Source organism: Syngnathus scovelli, chromosome 2 (assembly GCF_024217435.2).
Source record: "Syngnathus scovelli strain Florida chromosome 2, RoL_Ssco_1.2, whole genome shotgun sequence".
In the NCBI taxonomy this organism is placed as follows: domain Eukaryota; kingdom Metazoa; phylum Chordata; class Actinopteri; order Syngnathiformes; family Syngnathidae; genus Syngnathus; species Syngnathus scovelli.
This window is the reverse complement of record NC_090848.1, coordinates 27658342-27670521: the sequence shown is the minus strand read 5'-3', so window position 1 is coordinate 27670521 and position 12180 is coordinate 27658342. Positions and strand designations below refer to the sequence as shown.

The 12180-nt window shown below is 44.9% G+C and overlaps 1 protein-coding gene across 1 annotated transcript in view; it reads left to right on the top strand.

Moving 5' to 3' along the window:
• Positions 1-2134: 2134 nt before the first annotated feature.
• Positions 2135-12180, top strand: part of LOC125988684 (peptidase inhibitor 16-like) — a 29955-nt gene continuing 19909 nt past the window's right edge. The window contains 2 exon segments of the mRNA XM_049754285.2: positions 2135-2531; positions 9092-9242. Of these exon segments, the coding sequence (XP_049610242.1) occupies positions 2238-2531; positions 9092-9242 (445 nt within the window). The 5' untranslated portion in view covers positions 2135-2237.

The following is a 12180-nucleotide window of genomic DNA, read 5'->3' as shown; positions in this document are numbered from 1 at the left end:
GTGCGCGAGTGCGCGGCCCGCTGGAAGTCGAATGAGGCTCCGCGATTTCATCCGCGGTGCTTATAAAGTGCCGATCCGCTCGGCCGGAGCTATTTTCGGCCACCCGGCGCGTGTGCACGGCCTCCCGGCTGTGCCGGGCGGCGTGCGCGAGCTCGCCGGCTGCTGGAAGTCGAATGAGGCTCCGCGATCTCCTCCGCGGTGCTTATAAACAGCCGATCCGCTCCGCGGGAGGTATTCCCGGCAACTTGGCGCGTGCGCATGGCCTCCCGGATGTGCCGGGCGGCGTGCGCGAGCTCGCCGACTGCTGGAAGTCGAATGAGGCTCTGCGATCTCCTCCGCGGTGCTTATAAAGAGCCGGTCCGCTCGGCGGGAGCTATTTCCGGCCACTTGGCGCGTGTGCACGGCCTCCCGGTGGTGCCGGGCGGCGTGCGCGAGTGCGCTGGCCGCTGGAAGTCGAATGAGGCTCCGCGATCTCCTCCGCGGTGCTTATAAAGTGCCGATCCGCTCGGCTTGGAGCTATTTCCGGCCTCCCGGTGGTGCCGGGCGGCGTGCGCGAGCTCGCCGGCCGCTGGAAGTCGAATGAGGCTCCGCGATCTCCTCCGCGGTGCTTATAAACAGCCGCATGCGCACGGCCTCCCGGAATTTGAACACATTTCGTCAATAAATTTTGCATATTGAATTTTGAAGTTTAATATAATGCAACAATTGAGCTCGACTTATACAAAGGATATATCATAAAATCGTAAATTTCCGTCGAATTTTAGGGTGTCGACTTATACACCGAGTCGACTTATACACCGGCAAATACGGTATGTATTTGTGTAATTTCTCAACTGTATTGAATTGTTTGCCTGAACTTTAACCATATTGATTACTCACAAAAATAAATGCTACATTTCGTACCGCAGGGCATGATGCCTCATCTGGTTTATTTGATTAACAGTCAGATTTTTTTTTATCCAAAAACAAATGTGACTTCTAATGTGAATGGAATGAGTCTGTTGCCCCTGGTAAGCTAAAGAAAACTGCACACAATAGTTATGTATTGAATACCTATAAATTATCTTCATTAAGGAAGGCATGATGGTCATGGAGTGAGCACATCTGCTTCACAATAATGAGTTTGGGCTTGAATTTGTGCTTCCTGTACTTACATTGGTTTTCTCCAGGAACTTAAGCTTTCACTCACATTGCAAAGAAAAAACAGCTTCATACATTAATTGCATACTCGAAATCTGTTCTTAGTTTTGAATGTCTGTGACGACCAGAAAGCACAAATCGGAATTGACCTGAAGTGTGAATATAGCCTAAGTTACAAGGCAGGAAATAATTAACTTAAGTCAACAAATATGTCAAGACCCAGGTCAAAAACTAAGTAACGTACCAAATTAAAATCCAAAACGGAATGAATTAACCTATGAAGGAATGAAAGTGACACATTTTAAAAGAACTATAAGTAAAAAACAAAGTCAAGAATGAAAAGACCAAGTCCGAGGCAATCCAGGAAATACCACCGAACAAAGTCAAGAACCAAGTTAATAACCAATGAACTAAGTCAAGACCCAGGTCCAGAAACTACCAAGCTAACCAAGTCAGGGTCAAAAATGAAATAACCAAGTCAAGAACCGAAGAACAAGTCAACAAGAAGTAGAAAGCCGAAAGAATTAAGTCAGGGACCAAGAACTACGTCAAAAATCAAGCCAAAAACAACTCAACTAAGAAGCCAGGAATCAGATCATGATTCAAAAACAAAGAAAATAAAAAATTTTACCAGGTCATGAGTATGTCATCAATGAGGTTTTCAAATCGCCCAGCAAATTTCCCCACTAGTTACAGAGCAGCTGAATGTAAGGTGCCATCCTGGATTACTGTTATAGCAAAGACACCTGACACATTTCATTCTTTCTTGTGTTAAAAGCAAAATTTCATGTCACACGAGACATCGCTGCAGATGCTAATAGTTGGAATGGAGGATGCAGGATTTCTGAAAAAAAGCACACAATTAAAGAAATATCTTGCTGAGTTGGGCTGTGTGTAGATGTTGGCTAAAGTCTGGATGTTATGTTGTGACTCTGACGTTCACTTGATGAAACGAAGAGGGAGGGATGATGGAGGAGGAAGAGGAGGATGCAATATGTGTGTGCCTGTGTATGGGGGAAGGACCCGTGCGCACTTAAAGCTGCTGTAGGGGCGATCAAGGCACACATCTGCACCTTGGTTACGACAGCATACACACAATGACAATTCTGGACCGACCCTCCTCCAACACTCCCAGGACTTTGTTTCCCAACATGCAACTACGGAACACGTTAGAGCTACAGAAGATCAGCAAGTTGCCAGTGAAAAGGGGGTGCATGTGCAATTTCTCCACAGCCTCAAGTGTACCTCTGTGGACTTGGCTGCTGCTGGGCATGCTACTGGCTCCTGGAGCCCGGAGCCTCCTTGGTGAGGAGGAGGAAGAGCTGCTGGTTGAGCTCCACAACTACTACAGAGGACAGGTGTCCCCGAGTTCCTCTGCCATGTTGCCCCTGGTAAGCTAAAGAAAACTGCACACAATAGTTATGTATTGAATACCTATAAATTATCTTCATTAAGGAAGGCATGATGGTTATGGAGTGAGCACATCTGCTTCACAATAATGAGTTTGGGCTTGAATTTGTGCTTCCTGTACTTACATTGGTTTTCTCCAGGAACTTAAGCTTTCACTCACATTGCAAAGAAAAAACAGCTTCATACATTAATTGCATACTCGAAATCTGTTCTTAGTTTTGAATGTCTGTGAATGGCTGTTTCTCTATATGTGGTGATAATTTCAGGGTATACGTACCCGGCACTCACATAAAGTCAGCTGGGATAGATTCCACCTATTAGCCTCGCGAGGATAGACAGTATAAAGAAATGGATGATTGAATACTTTTAAAGCAAGCACATACCAAATTTTCTTTTTTTTGGATAGATCAATCGATCAATACATGGATCGATCGGTGGCATGCCTGACCAATTGATACGCCCGACCAATTGATACGCGTTTCTCAGAGGAGCAAACCTGGGATTTTAATGCCTCTATATGTTTCTAGATATGTAAAACTATTGCACCATTATGTAAAATTGTGCACAGCAAGTTAACGAGTCGAGCCGCGCTGAATGGCCCTCCCACACGGTTCAGCATTGGGTTTGACTTTCCAGGCTATAGATTACTATGGGTAAAAGGTACAATAACGAAGGGGTTTTAATTTGAAAAGTTCTCTTGGTACCTAGACTCAACTTTATTTATACCTTGGGATTACTCCCTCGGAAAATTCTGTAACACAGCAAAACAGAACAAAAGACAATAATGCACATAAGTAATAAAGGGTTGAGCACTAAATAAGTAGGTACTTCAAAACCTAACGCCTAACACCATCATTTTTTACTTAGATTTACAAGAAACTTTCATCATTTTATTAGCCTGGCAAGCCAAATGGCAGGTCTAAAAAGTCCGCTCTCCACTGTGGCTCGACCCCAGTTCGAAACGAGGCTTGCAATACTTTTTTGGGTCGATATGAGACCTGCATCTGATTTTTTTAAGACCATCTGAATGTCTCAATTCCATTCCTTCAAGCCCAACCTGGGGCAGTTTCATATATGTAGTCCTAGATTGGACAGATATCAGATCTTTTGCAATGCAACCAGGGTCTGAACGACCAGGTCGCGTATATCCGAGGGCATCATCATGCGCTTCGTTCAAGGGAGGAGTGTTAGACTACTTGGAAGGGAGAGCGACTATTTTGATTGTCCGAGAACCTGCATATTTGGACTGCTATTTCTGCAAATGCTACGTTGGCAACTACGTCATCTCTTTCTTTTGCCGGGTCACTTTGGGGACACATATGGTCACACAACAGACTGAGTGAGGTCATTTAATATGGAGGTGAACACCTTCACAAAAAATCCAAATTGAGCACTAAGATTTGCGGTGCAAACACACACAAATGCGCGCACGCACACACGCATACACGTGCGCACACGCACACATACGCACACACACATACATACTACATAGACGACTGACACCATAAAGTGAAGATTGAACAAGTAGTTTTGTGAATTTCAGTTCTGATCTGAGAAAACTAAAGCAACTGAGAAAAACTGTAAAAATTGTTCTTTTAGTGAGTGCGTGTTTGCGTATGAGTGTATGTGTGTGTGTGTGCCCAAACTCTAAGTAAGTACAGATGCGGAGAGCATTGAAAGAAAAAGGAGAATGTGCAGCCCTAATTATTTACACTTGTCGCATTTGTTGCGTGTTACAAATAATTACGAGCACGCACGCACACACGCCCCCCCTCACACACACACACAATCACTTTGGTACCCAATCTTCACATCATGTCATTTGTGTAGCTCAAACTCAAGTTTGCAGCAAAAAAGCATGTGTGCGTGCGTGCTCGTAATTATTTGTAATTACTGCAGTACATGGATGTCCTCCCTTTAAGATGTAAACGTCACTCAAGGAGGAACGTCCCCTGTTTGCAATTTCCTCAAATCAAAAGATTTTGGGGTTTTTTTTCAGTAATATTATGACCAAATATCTTCAAATTAATATTTCTGTTGTAGTTTGGTACTGTTAAAATGACTGGAACCTTAAGTCCCCTGTCAACAGGATACTACCATGGGTCTCCTGCAATGCCGCTTTGCATGCATGTATGTGTGTGTGTGTGTGTGTGTGTGTGTGCGTGTGTGTGTGTGTGTGTGTGTGTGTGTGTGTGTGTGTGTGTGTGTGTGTGTGTGTGTGTGTGTGTGTGTGTGTGTGTGTGTGTGTGTGTGTGTGTGTGTGTGTGTGTGTGTGTGTGTAAATGGGTGAATGTGAGGCATTGTAAGGCACTAAGGGCACCGAATGGTATAGATAAAGTGCTATATAAGTGTAGTCCATTTACCAAATATGGGGTAAACAGAATGATGCAAATGACCCAGGTGCGATACCAACTGCTGCTCTGCAGTGCACTGGAATGTTTTGTGAGCAATTAAGAGGCCAGTGTATAGATAATCAAAAGTGTTGTGTGCAGCAATTTCAGTGGTCCCACAACTTTATGACTCATGTATCAAGTGGGATCAAATTAAAGTAACATGGTAGAACCACAACTGACAAAACAATTTTTAAGATTCACGGACAATGTCAGTAATCTTCCAAGCAATCTCTCCCCTGCCCACTCAGAGACGTCTGTCAGATATACAGTCGTATGCAAAAGTTTGGGCACCCCTGATCATTTTCAAGATTTTTCTTTATAAATCATTGGTTGTTCATATCAACAATTTCAGTTAAATATATCATATAGCAGACAAACACAATGATATATGAGAAGTGAAATGAAGTTTATAGGATTTACAGACAGTGTGCAGTCATTACTTAAACAAAAGTAGGTGCGTGCATAAATTTGGGCACCCCAACAGAAGAATGACATAAATATTTAATAGATTGTCCTTTTGCAGAAATAACAGCCTCTAAACAGTTCCTATAGCTTCCAATGAGAGTCTGGATTCTGATTGAAGGTATTTCGACCATTCTTCTTTACAAAACATCTCCAGTTCAGGGTATTTAAGTTGGCCAGTTGCAAGTTGTTCTCCTCTTTGCATCTTCTCTGAGGAGTGGTAACATGGGAGCCTCTAAACAACTGACAAAGGACCTGAAAACAAAGATTGTTCAACATCATCCATCCATCCATCCATCCATCCATCCATCCATCCATCCATCCATCCATCCATCCATCCATCCATCCATCCATCCAGAAATAACAGCCTCTAAACACTTCCTAAAGCTTCCAATGAGAGTCTGGATTCTGCTTGAAGGTATTTTTGACCATTCTTCTTGACAAAATATCTTCAGTTCAGTCAGATTTGATGGTTTCCGAGCATGGACAGCCCGCTTTATATCACACCACAGATTTTTAATAATATTCAGGTCTGGGGACTGAGATGGCCATTCCAGAACGTTGTACTTGTTCCTCTGGATGAATGCCTTATTAGAATTTGAGCAATGTTTGGGGTCGCTGTCTTATATATATACAGCCCCTGCGCAACTTCAACTTTGTCACTGATTCTTGAACATTGTTTGCAAGAATCTGCTGAATCCATGCAACCTTCAACTTTAAAGAGATTGCCAGTACCTGCACTGGCCACACAGCCCCACAGCATGATGGAACCACCACCAAATTTGACTGTGGGTAGCAAGTGTTTGTCCTGGAATGCTGTGTTCTTCTTCCGTCATGTATACCGCCCCTTGTTATGTCTAAATAACTCTATTTTAGTTTCATTAGTCTACAACAGGTATGGGCAAACTACGGCCCGCGGGCCACATCCGGCCCACGGGACCGTTTAATCCGGCCCGCCAACCCTAAATAAATTGTATTATTAAACTTTTTTTTTTTTCGGTCATTTTGCCTGCAATGACTGCGTTTCCCCAGTAGATGGGGAACCACTCGCCTGCGCATTTACTACCGGAAGCCGTGTCAGAAAGCTCGGTGCACACTCACAAGTGCGTGTACGTACTCAGTAGTACGGAAATGGCGCACTCGCGCTCTATTTGTCTCAGGGCCGAATTTAGAGCGTGGGCTGTGACGACAGCATTCTTGTAATTTGCGCGCCGAGCTTTCGGATACAGTTTTACGCTAAAGCCACGCACGCACAAACCTTCCCCTGCCCTGGAATCCTTCCATTAAAATGAGTCGCCCAAGGAAAAGCAAGGTGGACACTGAGTGCCGAGTGTTTAAAAAGAGTGGCCAATTTGGCTGGACGTACGCGACGTGACGTTCAGCCACATGAACATCAACATCAACCCGTCACAGATATAGGTAAACGGACCAACACCTCGGATCTCTCCTAAGAATTGCCACAACAAATTTTACTCCAGACTATGACACACTAGCAAAAAAATGGAGACCAACAACACTGTTCCCACTGAAAATGAAGGGGAGGCTTTCAAGTTTGTTGTAAAAAAATGCATTTTGAATATGAGCTGTACAAATACCAGGGATTGAAACTAGCGACCATTCTCATTTTCAAACAATGCAGGATGCTCAAGGACATTGATGCACCACCTGTTTGTGACTAATCTTAACCTGTAAAGTTCTTAAGGCTTACTTTAAGGAAGTGTTTCCCGTTTCCTCACCTCTGTTACCAGGTGTTTGTGAGTTAAAACTCTGCTCTGATTTTGAGATACCCCTCACCGTGTTGCCGTTTTGATTACTTTATTTGGATGTATGCTTTCACCGATTCTTCAAGATTATATATTTGGTCAGAATGTTTGCCGTTTGATGTGATCTCATAAGATAAACATACATCTTTCATTAATCTGACCTGCAGGCACTGAAGTGATGGAGACTGTTATTCATAATAACAGTGTCATATTTTATGAGAATCACTGATAGCAGTTTTTTAGGGATGTTTTTTTTTAATGTTGTTAATAAATGCATTTGTTTTCAAAAAACTTTTTTTGAATATCCATGCGTTACTACCTACTAAAGGCCCAAATCTTTTATGCAATGACCTTTACAGGTCGTTTATATTACTTCACACAAACACTACATCCAACTGCTCCTGGTTCGGCCCCCCGGTCAAAATTTAGAACCCAATTCGGCCCGCAAGTCAAAAAGTTTGCCCACCCCTGGTCTACAACACCTTATTCCAAAATGAAACTGGCTCATCCAAATGTGCTTCAGCATACTTCAAGCGACACTGTTTGTGGCATGTGCGCAGAAAAGGCTTCTGCCGCATTACTCTCCCATACAGAATCTCCTTGTGCAAAGTACGCTAAATAGTTGAACGATGCACAGTGTCTCCATCTGCAGCAAGATCATGTTGTAGGTCTTTGGAGCTGCTCTGTGGGTTGACTTTGACTGTTCGCACCATCCTTCGCCTCTGCTTACCTGAGATTTCTCTTGGCCTGCCTCTCCCGGCCTTCACTAGAACCGTGGCTGTGGTCTTCCATTGCCTCACTATGTTCCTCACAGTGCAAACTGACAGCTGAAATCTTTTCTAGCTGAAATCTAGCTTTTTGTATCCATGATGCTGGAGCGCGAGATCGACAGGCGGATCGGTGCTGCATCGGACTCTGTACCGGTCTGTCGTCTGTCACGGATCGGAATGGAGCAGGGCGACCAAATGCAGCTTGGACCAGGGTTTATTGAAGGGAAAAGGTAGTTGGAAGAGAGGATAAGGGGAACAAACTAACAGAACCGGCAAACTGACATAACTTAACGGACCGACCGACAGACTGGCTAACCGAAACAGAACTGACAAAGACAGGAACCAAAAAAAACAAGAACGACATCAACGTGAAGACATCAAACGTGACGACAGAAGCATCGCATACATATGTGATTCATATCCACATATCAAAGAAGCAATGGTCGCGTTTGAATATATCACAATTGTCTGTTCACACTGCATAAAAACAAATACGGACATGTATTGCATATGGGCAAGACAATCTGAACTTAGCTGCAGCGTAAACGTAGCCTTAGAAATAGGTGAGACATTTTGTCATCCAGCTCAGAGCAAAGCCACTGATCTTTGCATTGAGAGGATGTAAATGAGGTGGCTTGGGCATCTGGTTAGGATGCCTCCTTGACATCTCCCTGGTGCTTTGTTCAGTGCACAGGGTTGACTCTGGGTGCTTTGGAAAGACTATGTGCTCTATTTTGATAGACGACTGCCTGTGCGCTCCGGATAAAAATGGGCTTAACTCTATTTTCTTGTCGATGCAAGGTTGGGGCCCACTTGGGGCCCTATATTTTTCTTCTGACTGGCCGCCTTGTGATACCACGAAATAGCTTATCGAAGTGGGTGGGCAGGGCCTAAAATTCTAGCTTCTCTACTTTGGCTGCTGCCGCAGTGACCTGATTCCGCATAAGCCTTAGAAGATGGATGGATGACTGGAACTGTATTTCAACCGTCATAGCGCAAAAATAGTCTCTTATTTTGTTACACAAATAAAGGTCTCCCTCCAGCTGCAGTTGAGTATGTCAATGCTTTTCAATCTTCAAGTTAAAGGTATGTGTGTGACAAGCTATGATAATGACCTGTGAGGCCTCATTCAACTCACTCACTACTTCTTCAGAAATGGGACCCAAGGCTGAAGCTACTGGCTGAGGGCTATGCCGCCAAGTGCATCTGGAACCATAACCCAGACAATGAGGACACCGGAGAAAACCTGTACGCTGGCACTGGGCCCTTGGATCTGCGGGTGGCGCTGGAGAAGTGGTTTCTGGGTGAGTGAGACTGCAAAGGACGCACATGAAGATGTCAATAAAAACTTGTGAAACAGCTAATTTTACATTATGGGGCCACATTAAAAAAGTCAAAGTCAAAGTCTGCTTTATTGTCATTTCCTTCACACGTCAAGACACACAAAGAGATCGAAATTACGTTTCCCACTATCCCACGGTGACAAGACAGAGTTCACAATGCACATACAAGTAAACAACACAAGAAAAATAAAACAATAAGGCAACATCAATGAATAAATAAGAGTGATAGCACGCTAGCCGCTCCAGATGCACAGCAGAGTCCGGAATGATGACAGTCAACCAGGCCACAGTGAACACGAGCACACAGCAGGCACGCACTGTCCGGTTCGTGGATCCTAGCAGGCGAACGAAACCCATCTTGTCGTCCAGCGAACAAACATACGCCAGGAGAATGGAAGGCACGGCTGGGCGAGCTGGGTTGGCCGCCAGCCTGGCGCGGACGCCTCCGCGCTGGCCCCTCTTCTGCCTCCTTGCACACCGCTTTCGACGCATTCCAACCGGGGGAGGAATAGCAGGCGAGTCCGGCGATGCTCCAGGACGGAGCAGTCTGAGCTTTCGACGCAGTACAACCGGGGGAGGAATAGCAGGCGAGTCCGGCGACGCTCCAGGACAAAGCAGTCCGAGCGCCTTTAATGTCTCCGCACCAAAGTCCAGAACGCCACAAAACCCACTTTCGCTGATGTTGAGCAGAACCTGCCTGCTGCACTTGTAGCACGACGTATTACGACGAGACGAACACATAAAACTGTCGGACAAACACTCATTAAACACTCACAAAACACCGTATGGGACAGAGAGTGGCCGCTGTGTGTGCACGCGCCGCCATCTTGCCTCCATTCCATAAAATATATTATATACGTTACTTGAAAATATTACACACTACAGATGACATGACATGACATACTACATTATTTGACGTTTAATGCTACCCTATTTTTACCGCATTATGGACTATATCATTTGACAACATTACATGTTTCATTTTTTGCCACATTATACACTACATTAATTGACCACATTGCAAACTACATTATTTGACCACGCGACATGAAATAGAATAAATTAGAACCAAATTGAATTGAATGCCTTGACTGTCATTGTACAGCAAGCATAAAACTAATTTGGTGGATCATTTGACTTTATTACGTATATGTTAATGTTACCCTATTTAGCCTTGTACATGAACTAATGAAGTCTGCTTGGATGAGAATTGAAACGTATTCGAAGCCCACGAGAACAGTATAGTGCCAATTGAATCAATACCACTGGGAATATTCACAGGTATTACATACCACAATATCTGACCACATCGCTAATTACATAATTGAACCACATTACATGCTATAATATTTAAATGCATTTTACATTGCATAATTTTATACATCTGGGGGTGGAAGAATTGGAAATTTTCTATGGCAAACTTGAACGCATCACATCAGAGCAGAGCCAGTGAAATGGCATACCCCACTCACACATCACAAATGCTAATAAGAGCTTCATTTGCAGGTTTTAAGTGAGTGAGAGAACCACATTTGTAGCCGCCCTAACCCTAACCCAGTGGTTCTTAACCTTGTTGGAGGTACCGAACCCCACTAGTTTCATATGCGCATTCACCGAACCCCTCGTTAGTGAACAATTTTTTTTTTTAAATTCAAGACATAGATGTTCTTTACTAATGCCCAAAATGAGCTGTGCGTGAACATCACCTTGTTCAAAGAACAAAACCAACACAATGCATGAACAACAAATTACATACTGGCAAATCATAAGCTACACGATAAAACAGGTGTGTTCGGACCTCCTCAATGGGGGCTCTGTCGAACCCCTGAGACCGACTCACCGAACCCCTAGGGTTCGATCGAACCCAGGTTAAGAACCACTGCCCTAACCCTGAGCCACACAGCATATAAGACATATTGCAATAATGGTGAAGCTGCACAATTCACAGCATGCTTAAAATGTATGTCATTTATGTAATAAGTTAGTGCCAGGCAGCAATGGATGATGCCCCATCCTCCCTCTCAGACATCAATACAGGGATTCAAACCAGAGCACATTGCCTGTCGGTGAAGGAGTAAAAACCCTGTGGCCAAAATGTAGTGCCCAGTACGTACTGTGTTGGGTACATTCAAGTAATTAATTTTATCCCAATAATTCTCTTCACTCCTCGGTGGCAAGGCCCCGGGGGTGGATGAGATCCGCCCGGAGTTCTTAAAGGCTCTGGATGTTGTGGGGCTGTCATGGCTGACACGCCTCTACAACGTTGCGTGGACATCGGGGACAGTGCCTCTGGATTGGCAGACTGGGGTGGTGGTTCCTCTCTTTAAGAAGGGGGACCGGAGGGTGTGTTCCAATTACAGGGGAATCACACTCCTCAGCCTCCCTGGTAAGGTTTATTCAGGGGTGCTGGAGAGGAGGGTCCGTCGGGAGATCGAACGTCGGATTCAGGAGGAGCAGTGTGGCTTTCGTCCTGGCCGTGGAACAGTGGACCAGCTCTACACCCTCGGCAGGGTCCTCGAGGGTGCATGGGAGTTCGCCCAACCAGTCCACATGTGTTTTGTGGACTTGGAGAAGGCGTTCGACCGTGTCCCTCGGGAAGTTCTGTGGAGGGTGCTTCGGGAGTACGGGGTGCCGAGCCAACTGATAAGGGCGGTTCGGTCCCTGTATCACCGATGCCAGAGTCTGGTCCGCATTTCCGGCAGTAAGTCGGATTCGTTCCCAGTGAGGGTTGGACTCCGCCAAGGCTGCCCTTTGTCACCGATTTTGTTCATAATTTTGATGGACAGAATTTCTAGGCGCAGCCGAGGCGTTGAGGGGGTCCGGTTTGGGGACCTCAGCATCGCGTCTCTGCTTTTTGCAGATGACGTGGTGCTGTTGGCTTCTTCAGGCCGTGATCTCC